At 36.1% G+C, this 12,751-nt stretch overlaps 1 protein-coding gene across 3 annotated transcripts in view; it reads left to right on the top strand.

The window, feature by feature from the left end:
* Positions 1-12,751, top strand: part of AKAP6 (A-kinase anchoring protein 6) — a 624,256-nt gene that overhangs the window by 555,680 nt on the left and 55,825 nt on the right. For all 3 annotated transcript variants that reach the window (XM_031001840.3, XM_031001839.3, XM_063697705.1), the window contains one exon: positions 8,271-8,486. In XM_031001840.3, coding sequence (XP_030857700.3) covers positions 8,271-8,486 — 216 coding nt within the window. The remainder of the gene's footprint in view (positions 1-8,270; positions 8,487-12,751) is intronic.

Genomic DNA, 12,751 nt, shown 5'->3' with positions numbered 1-12,751 from the left:
CATAAGATGTATATGATTATATATGAAATTGATCACTGCAATAATTAGATTTAGTTAACATTCTTCATTTCCCACATTTGCTTTAACTCCTCTTTCAGATTCATAGTCTTCTATGTTTACTTTTCTGTTTATGTTTTATGCTATTTCTAGGAGTAGGACAGCTATATTAAAAATGACACTGCATTATTTTTATCATACAGCAGAATGTCTGATCTGTTGGCAGAAATACATAGATGTATATGGCAGAATGTATGTATAATGTAGTAATGACTCTATCCGAGGACATTTTATAGCCATAACTTAAAAAAAAAAAAACCCTACAAGTTTGCATTGGTAAATTAATCCTTGTATCCACCCATGGTTGCAGAACCATAGTGATTGTATGGTATTAGTTATATCATTAGCATCTGTTGTATGACACACCCTAGCAGAATGGTAAATTCTCTGATTGTATAATCATTTATGGGGTTGATAATATATTTCTGGCCTTACCAAGAGGTTTTCTTAAAATAATATTTTCATTGAGATATAATTTACATACCAGAAAATCTTATTTCAGAATGTTTTCACCACTCTTAAAAGAAACCCCTTACCCATTAGCTCGCTTTTTGCCCCTCACTGGAGGCCATGGCAATCACTATTCCACTTTCTGTTTCTATGTATTTGCCTATTCTGGACATTTCATATAAAAGGAATCGTAAAATATGTGACCTTTTGTATCTGTCTTCTTTCACTTAATATGATGTTCTCAAGGTTCATCCATGTTATGATATGTATAAGTACTTCATTTTTAAATGCCAAATAATATTACATTATATGTATTTACTGCATTTTTTTAATCCACTCACAGTTGATGGGTGTTTGACATGTTTCCACTTTTTGGCTTTATGAATAATGCCGTTATGAATATTTGTGTGTAGGTTTTTATGTGGTCATATGTTTTCAGTTCTCTTGGGTATATATTCAAAAGGAAATTGCTGGATCATATAGTAATTCTATGTTTAACTTTTTGAGGAAATGTCATACTGTTTTTTCATGTGGCTGCACCATTTTGCAATCCCACTAATGGATGAGGGTTCCAATTTCTCCACATCCTTGTTAACACTTGTTATTTCCTTTTTAGCCATCCTACTAGGGGGTGAAGTAATATCTAATCATGGCTTACATTTGCATTTATCTGATGACTGATTATGTTGAGCCTTTTTTCATATATTTTTGCCATTTGTATGTGTTTGCAGAAATGTCTATTCAAATACTTTGTCCATTTAAAAAATTGAGTTACTGGTCTTGTATTTTCTCCCATTCTGTGGTTTTTCTTTCCACTTTTCTATGGTATCATCTGAAGTGCAAAAGCTTTAAATTTTGATGAAGCCCAAAAGTTGCTTATACTTTTGTGTCATAAAGAAGAAGCCATTGCCTATGAAGTCAAAAGCTGTTTCTACTTTCGATGTAATATCTACAAAATCATTGTCTAACCCAACATGATGAATATTTACCCCTATATTTTCTTCTAAGATTTTTATAGTTTTAGCTCTTACACTTAAGAGTATGATCCATTTTGTGTTAGTTTTGTAGATGGTGTGGGATAGGGGTTCAATTCATTCTTTTGCATGTGGATATCCAGTTGTCTCAGCACCATTTGTTGAAAAAACTATTCTTTCCTGACTTAATTATACCAGAGCTTTTTAATTTTACTTATTTTATTGAAAGGTATCTTATATTTAATCTTTAATATGCCATAATTAACTGTAAAAGAAGTATTTTATGGCATAAATTAGTCTTGATTGTATGAACATTATCTTGTCTACACTATTACAGCATCAGAACACTAGGTGATATTTTGTTTCTACATTGAACTTGTTATTATGTGAAGTCACCTTCTCAGAGAAGCTTTATTGAAAACCCAAACTAAAATAACTCCCCAGCCACTTTCTGTCATATCACCCTGTTTTATTTGATAGCTTTTAGCACTATCTGATATTTTCTTGTATATTTCATGTTTTGTTTCCAGCCTCTCATCATTCACATGCATACAAATGTGAATGTAAATTCTATGAAAGTAGACATTTTGTGTGTCTTACTCACTGCTATATCCCCACCACTGAGAGCACTGCTTGGCAAATAAAAGGCACTCAATAAGTACATTTGGATGGATAGATCAATACTTGAATAATGATTATTACCACACCCCACTTGAACTTCCATCTTGTTTTAAAATGTTACAAAAATTATGGCTTCTTGGCCTTTTAAAATGTGTGCTCCCCAACCTGTAATGCCTATCCTCTCTTCTCTCTACCTTTCTTACCTTCAGCAACTTTCACAGCCTGGTTTTAGTCCCATGAATCCTAATCTGTCTACTCCAGTTAATAATGATCTTTTTTATTCTCAAACTCAGTGCCCATAGTTTAGCATATATATCAATCACACCTTACATTTGGGTCACGGCCTCACTATTCTCAAAGCACATTCACCTCCCTTACCTTATTTAGAACCTACTACAACCTGATGGTCTTACAGAAAACCTTTGCCTCATATTTATTTCTCTCACTTTGAGGAATCAGTGTCTTCTCTTTGCCACCAGCTCTTAAGGACAGGTACATTTTATTACATGCCTCTTATCCACCAACACTAATTCCATAATGAAAAGTATAAAGTTTGGCACATAAATGATGCCCAATGAATGCTTATTTGCTATGAAAATTATCATTTGCCAACCTTCCCCCACAAAACAATGATCCCAAAGCAGCCAGACAAATGCATCTTCTAAAGAAGCATAGAGGTACCAGAATAGCCTCTTATTTTCCCCACTTGCTCTATTTCTTATTAGAGTATAGCTTCAGGCATTAACATTATCTGTACCTGAATACCTTGTACCTTCCAAATAATCATCATTGTTTTGCTTTATTATGTGTGCTTTCTGGGAGCAGAGTTTCTTTTTAGCTTAGCACAATGCCATATGTATTAGAGTCATTAATTAGCAAATGACTTATTTGATAAAAATGACAAAAAAGAGTAAAATCACCAAATACTGGATCCAAAATGACCTAATACATAATTGCACTGGAAATTCTGGAGGTCATCAAGAAAATACTAGTAACATAAAGATATCACTGGATGAAAAGATCTATTCATTGATTCACTCATTTCTTTTCAGTCATTTGATAAAAATAGGAAAGTAATTGATCATCAACAATTGTGGTCCCTAGGCTCTTGGCTACCAGTTTCATTCCAGAATTAGAACGTAAAATTTCTATTACTATTTTTATACTTTAAAAAGTCTACTCAGCTAGATTAATCCTCTTACCTAAAAAGTAAGTGTCTTTATTTCCTGTAGACTAGTGTTCTCAAACTTTAGCATGTATTGGAATCATTTATAGGGCTTGCTTGTTAAAGCATGGTTCATTGGGCATCACCCCAGTATTCCTGATTCAGAAGACGTATAGTAGCATCAGAGAATTTGCAGTTCTAACAAGTTTCTGGGTGACGTGAATACTGCTTGGCCTGGGCACCGTACTCTGAGGACCCTTGTTGTAGAAAATCTGGTCATAGGTAGCAGACAAAGAGGAGACAGCAAAACACATGGAAAATTTTAGGAAACTCTTACAACTAGGGGATGCAGCTGCTCTCTTGACATTTTTTTTTTTTTTTTTTTTTTTTGAGACAGAGTGTCACTCTTGTAGCCCAGGCTGCAGTGCAATGGCACGATCTCGGCCCACTGCAACCTCCACCTCCTGGGCTCAAGCGATTCTCCTGCCTCAGCCTCCCGAGTAGCTGGGATTACAGGTACCCACCACCACACCCAGCTAATTTTTATATTTTTAATAGAGATGGGGTTTCACTGTGTTGGATAGGCTGGTCTTGAACTCCTGGCTTCAAGTGATCCACCTGCCTCCTCCTCCCACAGTGCTGGGATTACAGATGTGAGCCACTGCGCCTGGCCCCTCTTGATAATATTTAAACTAGAAGTCACCTGTGTTTGTTCACACTTCCCTTCTCTCTCCAGCTAGATTGAAGGCAGGTACATTATCATATATGCAGATTATACCTTCTTTGTTGTGCTTGCCACATAGAAGCCATGCTCAACTGATGTTAAACAGTTGATCAGTTTAGAAGGCGAAGTCTAAAAGTGGGAATTGCTTCATGGGTTTTTTTTTTTTTTTTTTTAACAGATCAGCTAAAGTCCCACCACTTTGTTTAGATTGGCCTACCTAATGATGTTTAATCAACCTACAAAGTTAAATTATGTAATAAATATTGGAGACAAATTGCTTTGGAGTTTCTCAGCTAAATTTGTTTCTCTCTGTTTTTAATATATACTTAGTTTTGGTGTTTTTAAAGTATTATTTTCGTTCTCATCTCTCTTTTTTTCTGATCTGGTTCTTACATCTCATTTGCTGTAACAGTTCCTGGTGTAAATAAAGCTATTCTTTTATTATAAGCTTATTTATATCCTTTTATAAACTATATGACATTCAATGTCAAGTATGTGTATACAAGTAAATATAAGTAAATATCTATCTAATATGTTTGCATATATGCACATATTTGATATATAATGAAGACTAAATACCAGTATTGAAAGTCTTAACTTCAATGGTGTTAAACTGAAGCCAATGTGAGGAATAATATTGCACATTTGCTCAATAACATGATTGGTTTAAACAGTTGAAAAGAGTGACAGAGGAGTTCAGTAGAGGAATAAAACCCAGATAAACCAAAAAACACCCCTGCACGTTGCCACTGGTAAATTGAAAATCAAATTGACAGTTTACAAATGTGAAACAAAAGCCTTAAGCCTGTTGGTAACTACCTTATAATGTGGATCGGAGATCATTATAAAGGGGGAAAAAAGACAGATAATGACCTCCATTCTAACAGATTTAACCTTGCAAGACGAAATTGCCTAAAGATTATCAAATTATAGATAAATATAAAAGCACTTGGAATCCCTTTCTTAGGCATATTGATAGTTGTGTTTTTCTTTCTTTTTAAATTTTGTTTCCCTCTTCTTTATAGTTTTCTAGGAAGGCAATATGACTATGCGTGGGAACCAACATGATCTCATTAGATATCAAGGAAAATGCTTAAAAATGGCAATAATGAAAAGCATTTCAAACTTTTCTGTTTCCTACTTCCTTTTCCAGCTCAGCTGCTTCACTGTCTCTCCCCAACACACCAGGCACTCCTACTGCCAGAGGCTACTTACTTGTTTTCCACTTTAACATACCTCTCAGCCTTCTACCCATGTAACCACCACCACCCATCTTGGTCCATCTGGTTCACACCATTCCCCTGAAGATTTCATTGACTCTTCAATAGCAACTTGCACATACTTCTGTTAGCACCTTCCTCTTTGATATTATACTTATTTGTATAGTTTACTTCCAGTAGACTCTCAACTCCTTGAGGGAAAAAGGGAACTTGCTCCTTTTTGAAACCTTCATTCCTGAAACGGTGCCTAGCGTATGGAAAGTGCAGTACACATTTGAGGAGATCAGGGAGGTAGGGATGTGTTTGTCTTATTTCTGTGCTTTACTTAGGTTACTTACCTTGAGTTTCTGTTTCAAAGCACATTTTCTCTGAAATGAAGCCAAAGATAGTTATAATAATTGTTTCTATCTATGCATATTTTATTATGGAAATAATATAAACTACTGATTCTAAGAAATGTTGCCGGTAAATCCACTGATTTTATTATGCATTTGTGATTACAAATGCATATGTATATTTTAATGGCTGTCATGGAAGCCCATTTATGTAGAAGAATGTTATTTTATTAATTATATCTTCTAGGTATAAAAAAGTACTGAAAAATATGTTGGTCATGTAAAATTTCCAATTTTCCCCTCCTTCTTAAAAGTAGCATTATTTCCCAAGTACACATGTAGGATAAATTTTTAATTCAGAATGTAGACTAAGCCCTGTGTTCATTTAAAGGAAAAAAAAAAAACCCTGCAGAATTGTGAATATCCAAAAATCAGATATTGAATATCAACAGTAATTGCCTTCTTAGTTTTTAAACCACTGTATTCATCTTGATTATTCATATTAAGATAGGAGTGGGGATCACCTAGATACTTAAAATACTGGATACATTCTAGATACTTACAAAAAAATTTATGGCCAATGATCTTTATGAAAAATTTCTCCTAGAAACCTCAGATGTCCTCTTTCAGAACTTTGAAAATGCCTATAAGGTGAAGTCTGTTTGGGGTGCTTTGCAAATGTTGCCTGATGTGGCCTGTGCTAACTCTGCACATACCTTTAGTGCCATCCATTGCAAATTTTCATTTGGCTAAGAACTTTGGGACTTTTTGTTGGCTTAAGAAATACAGTTATTATGCTAGTTAACTTTATTTTAAAGAGAGTTTTGCAAAATTCAGTTCTATGGCACAGAAACATCTCTTTTGATTTTTCTAGGCCTTTACGCTTAACAAGTTAACAATACAGAAACAAAACCCCAAATCCTTAATATTAATATTTATAGGACTCACTTGGGCCAATTTCATTTGGCCGTAATGTTATCTTGAAGTGTTTAATATTGGGCCCCAAATTGGCAGGTATTAGGTGGCCTTCATAGTTTGACTTGCCCAACAGTCGTTCTAGAGCAAGAGATAAATTGAAGGGTGTGTGTGGATGTGTGTGTGTGTGTTTGTGCGTTTGAGTGAGAAGAAGAGACAGAGAGGGAGAGAGAGAAAGAGAACATGCACGTGGGGTTGAGGGGAGACATTTGACAGGGTTGTAGGAAGAGATGGTAACAATGCCGGTTGCCTTAGTAGGCTTAGTTTTTATCTTTGAATGTCTTAGGGATTTCTCCTCATTCAGCACTGAACCAATTAATAGCAGCAGTAAAGAAATTTGTCAGACACGGTGGTTATATCAGGACTTATATAGGAAAATAGTAATGAACTCTAGGAAAATAAATAAGGATAAGTTCAAGAAACATAACTGAAACTGCTGCGCTGGTATAAATTGAATAATAAAATTTCTAGTCATATTTTGCCATAAATAGAGGTTTGGGAATTTGTCATTCACCTTATTTAAAATTCAGAAATATTAAAGGTACAGAGTTCTCTCATTACAGAAATAATAGAATTCCAGCCATTACTGAGTCAGGGTCATTTAAATGGCTCCAGCATGCATTATATCAATAAATGGGACATCTGTATGAAATGTCCACCTGCTGATCTGGTACCCCCACTCCATGCACATTTCAGCGCACCACACTTAATCATTTTAAGATTTCTTCTAATGAAGCCTTATCTAGATTAACATTTTAAGCACAAATACTTTCAGGCATTAAAACTCTCACACTAAATGAAATTGCATTGTCTTGTTTACCCTTGTTGATTAATAAGCAATCTGTTAACTGTTAGAACAGTCCAATTGTGGCAGTAGAAGGAGATTAGTAATTCAGTGATGTTTGTGGATATAATCATCATTTCTCCTGAAGGCTTCGAATTAGAATATCACTTACACACTATCCGTAGGCAAAGAAAGGATATAATATTTTTAGACATGTGTACCCACTATTTTGCTTGAATCATTCAGTTTAGGGTCACTGCAGCAATACACATGCTTCTGGGGGCAAAATGCTATTTTGGTACCAGCATGTCCTTCTTAAATAGTGTGAATGTCTATTAAAAGAAACACAGCAACCAACAAATAGTGCAGTAATAATCCAGTATCTTAATTTTCGCTTTCAGAACATTATTGCTTTGTTAATCAAGCTTCGGAAGAGGAATATTGCTTATCTTTTTTTTTTCAGATAATAGATTTTATATATAAAAATCCTTTGCAATCTTGTTTAACTTGTTCTCAGCCAGTAGAAAACTGAACTTTTTGCCTCCAAAGAATGTAGGAGTAAATTTGGAAAAATTCTATTTCTTTTCGGAGGATTTTTCTATCTTCTGTGTTTCCTTCGACCTTATGTCAAAGCATGTCAATCTGTTTGGCATTCATCTGACCTAAATGATTTATTTCATTAGGCTAGAAATTGTTAATTACCCAGGTGTCTAGGGAGGACCCTACATTTCAGAGGGATAAATCAGTGAAAAAGTGTGGAGGAATGGGATGCAGCTAAATTCTTTAGCATATTGGACTTCTGTAGGAGGCCTCCATTCTAAAAGAGACATCAGAGCTCTTCTTGTCCTATTGTTGGTAGCTGAGTGTATCACTACAATTTGAAATTATGATGGAAGAAGGTGTTTCATGTTTTAGGGAACTCTGCCCTATAAACACTCATAGATTGGTTTCTCTCTATGTTGCAGTCCCTCTGTCGTGAAATCAAGCAACGACGTCGAGGAGTTGCCTCCATTCTGCGACTATGCCAGCATCTTTTGGATGACCGGGAGACTTGCAATCTGAATGCAGACCACCAGCCCATGCAGCTGATCATTGTAAATCTTGAAAGAAGGTGGGAAGCCATTGTCATGCAAGCCGTCCAGTGGCAAACACGTCTACAAAAGAAGATGGGAAAGGAATCTGTGAGTGATGTTTTTTTAAGCATAATGGTCTGTCATTTTCTCAGACAAAAAATAATTCTTTCAGGCTTGGAAATGGTGTTCATCTTATAAATGGTTTTACTAACTAACTTAAAGTGGTTTTGTCATCTTACAAGTGGTTTTAACTAACTAAAGCTCATAGTTTTACTACGAACTAGCTGTCCACTAAATGAAACTCCATTTGTCATAACACTGACATTTATTTGCCTTATTAAAATGCCTTTAGTGTACCTCATTGTCTTTTTGAAAAAAATCACATGGAGATTTTGCTTAACCTTACCAACCTAAGCCATTAATTCTTTCAATCATTCCTTCACTAACAATATTCATTAATCATACAATAACCCATGAATATTTTGCTAGAAAGTAGCTTAGTACTGTCAGAGCATATGGAGTAATGTGTATGCTCTGCAGATAATACAACGAAATAAAGTACATTGTTTACTTTTCCCTGACATGACATGAGTTAACATCATCTATTTGTACAGTAATCTCCTAGTGTTCCTGCTTAGAGCTTCTTCTGATAGTTACATTGCTGAGAATTGGCAAGTTTCCTCTTAGAGTTTTAATGCAGTGCTCAAGGTGGTGAGTAGAGATTCCTTTTAAGGATTTTCCAAATTGAGTACAGGTTTAAGCTGTTGCTAGATGAAGGAAATAGATATAACTAGAAGTTGTTTCCTTGTAATATACGATGCGTATTTGTCCAGAGAGCCTTCATATCCTTTAGGAAAGAATTTATCGATAAAAAAGATTGCATACTCCAAATGACCTTGAGGTCAATGTCTATTAGTTGAAGGCCCAACTTCCATGTTTGACTTATATAAATGGAATACATACATACATACATACATACATACATACATACATACATAGAATGGAAAGTTTTCCTTATATGTTTATATTTTTCAGTTCTATAACTTTGGAAAGTTCAGGATCCAAAATTGAAAAATCAAATGTAAAAATCATGCCGCTGAAAAATTCTTTCCTCCTATGAATTCTGATTTTAACGAAGCCTTAATATCTGCTCTTTGACGTGTTAGGCACTTGGGACTGGGAACAGAAGGGACAATGAATCAGCAAGCCATCTAATTCTTTTTGCATCTGTAGATATATTGAGTCTAGGGGGTGATTTTATCGTCAATAGTTCTGTTTAATTGTTTTAAGCTGAAGTTGTTAAATTTCTTAAGACTTCCAAGTTATTACTAGTAATCAGAGTCAACATAATTAGATGTCTTTTCTTGAAATGACCTGTTTTTTTGTAAAGCTATTTAGCTGGCATGTTTTTTGTTTGTTTTGAGAGTGTTTGGAAGGGCAGATGAGATTATTATTATTACTTTCTATACTTTTAAGCCTGTAATCGTGGTAGTGGCCATAAGATATATGCAAAAATCAACTGCAGCAGGCAAAGTTGTGAAATTTTTGAAGCATTCAAACTGCTTTGGAGGAGGCAAAGTTGTGTTTCTTTGAGGATTTATTTGAAATCGTATGATCAGGGGTTCTAGAGCAGTTCTCTGCAGACTAGCTGTAGACATTTTTATCCTTTTTTTTTTTTTTTTTTCAAGGATGGAGTCTTTCTCTATCTCCCGGACTGGGGTATAGTGGCCTGATCATAGCTTACTGCAGCCTCAAACTCCTGGGCTCAAGTGATCCCCCCACCTCAACCTCTCAAGTAGCTAGGACTACAGGCATGTGTCAGCATGTCTGCCTAATTTTTATTTTACTTTTTGTAGAGACATGGTCTCGCTATGTTGCCCAGGCTGGTCTCAAATTCTTGGCGATCCTCCCACCTTGGCCTCCCAATGTGCTGGGGTTGCAGGTGTAAGCCACTGCACTCAGCCTTTTATTCTACTTCTATGGTAAAGGTAAGCTTTAGCTTTGAGGAAACCCTGGCTGCTTCTTAGAGGTTCAAGCTACTACATACAGGTAGATACAAATTCCAAACAGAGCAAGGTGTTTCGTTTTGTTTAAGGCGACTGCTGAATGTGTAGACTGGAAAAATGAAGGTAGCAAATAAGGTCCTTTGTGCTGAAAAAAGTTGAAAATCACTGTCAGAAAAGGAATGAAGAGAGTGGTCTAATGGCAACAAATACTGTGAGCACCGGGTACATCATTCAGTGGGAGATATTTCTCTTCTTCTTATCTCTGTTGGTTGAGTGAAGAGTCCAAGTTGCTTTGAAGTTGCCAATGTGGGAGGCTGCCTTTGCAGAGAATCAGAATCCTCTAAGTTGGCTCTTCAGTTATCATATGTCCCCACTCCCATTTCATCCTTGCTTGTGCATTGGGACTTTCACTTCTTGATATGGTTTGTCTGTGTCCCCAACCAAATCTCCTCTTGAATTGTAGCTCCCATAATTCCTAGATGTTATGGGAGGGACCGAGTGGGAGATAATTGAATCATGGGGGTGGTTTCCCCCATACTGTTCTCATGGTAGTGAATAAGTCTCACTAGATCTGATGGTTTTATAAGGGGAAACCCCTTTCACTTGGTTGTCATTCTCTCTTGTCTGTTGCCATGTAAGATGTGCCTTTTGCCTTCCACCATGATTGTGAGGCCTCCCCAGCCACATGGAACTGTGAGTTCATTAAACCTCTTTTTCTTTATAAATTACTCAGTCTTGGGTATGTCTTTATCAGCAGTGTGAAAACAGACTAATACACTGCTATATCCCCCAGGGCCTGGGAAATACTTGCACATAGTAGGTCTACAAATAAGTATTTGCTGAATGAATGAGTACATGTGTTCATTTAATAAATTTTGTTTCATTCTGGCATTTGATTTGGAGTTACTGTATCTATATTCTAAATTTTTACATTTTTTCACAAAGTAGCTGAGTGTTATGTTTCTATAAGAACACCAAGAAGAAGATCTTTAATCTTTCTTGCTTAATAAGGCCTCCCCAGACTCTCAGACCCGTTTCCTAAACTCAAGGAGACTGTCAGTCTCTAAGTGGAGTCTAAGAAGGCTAAAGTGGCTAACATTGCTACAGGGCAGAGTGCCAAAGAGGAAAGGGCTACACAGACAGGGCGCACTGGAGATATACAGAGGGATGCTCTCAAGTACTCAGCAGAAGGAACCACCTGAAAGGATTAGAGGGAACACTCCCTGGAGCTTGCACAGAGCTAGAAATCATTCCCTTTTCCCTCACTCATAGTAGAAACCCTCATCATTCACAAGGCATGTGATAGGGTACCAAGAAAGGTTTTTGCCTTAGTAATGGGGCAAACTTAGACTAAATGCTGCTCTGGTCTTGCCCAAAAAAACTTAAAAGCAAGACCTGAAAGGATCAAACTGTTTCAAAGTAATTTAACTATACTCCCAGGACAAAGCTCAAGAATATTTATAGGAATACAAATACCCAGCATACAACAAGTTAAAATTTATAAAATTTATAGTGTCTGACATCCAATCTAAACCTACCAGGAATGGAAAGAAGCAGGAATAGTCAGCTGATGTGGATATGAATATTAATCAATATAAACTGATCCAGAAATGTCACAGAGTATAGAATTGGTAGACAAAAACATTAAAAGTTATTATACCCGCATTCCATATGTTCAAGCAGCTGGAAAAAATATTGATCATATTAAGTAGAGACATTAAAAATATCTACCTGAAATCACATTATAAAGAGGAAAACTATCATTACTGAGATGAAAAATACACTGGATGAGATTAACAGCCAATTAGACATCACAGAAGAAATAATTTGTAAACCTGAAAACATAGCAATAAAAATTCTGCAAAATGAAGCAGAAAGAAAAAAAGACAAAGCAAAATAAAAACAGAGCATCAGTGAGCTCTGAGGTATCTTCAAGCAGCCTAATTGAAGATTAGAATTAGAATCCCATAATAGAAGGAAGGTGGAAGCTGGGTGCTCTTGCTCACATATGTAATTCCAGCACTTTGGTAGGCTGAGGTGGGAGGACTGCTTGAGGCCAGGAGTTCAAGACCAACCTGGGCAACATAGCAAGACCTCATTTCTACAAAACAATACAAAAATTAGGCAGGCATGAAGACACATGCGTGCAGTCCCAGCTACTTGGGAGACTGAGGCAGGAGGATCACTTGAGCCTGGGAGGTTGTGGCTGCAGTGAGCTGTGTTTGTGCCACTGCACTTTAGCCTGGATGACAGTCAGACCCTGTCTCAGAAAAATAAAAATAAAAAGAGAGTGGAATAAAATAACCTAGAATTATATGTACAGAGAAAATATCATTCAGAAATGAAGACAAAATAGTTTTCATTCAT

The sequence above is a fragment of the Gorilla gorilla genome, chromosome 15 (assembly GCF_029281585.2).
Source record: "Gorilla gorilla gorilla isolate KB3781 chromosome 15, NHGRI_mGorGor1-v2.1_pri, whole genome shotgun sequence".
Classification (NCBI taxonomy): Eukaryota; Metazoa; Chordata; class Mammalia; order Primates; family Hominidae; genus Gorilla; species Gorilla gorilla.
The sequence above is the reverse complement of the archived record's forward strand: the minus strand, read 5'-3'. Positions and strand labels throughout refer to the sequence as shown.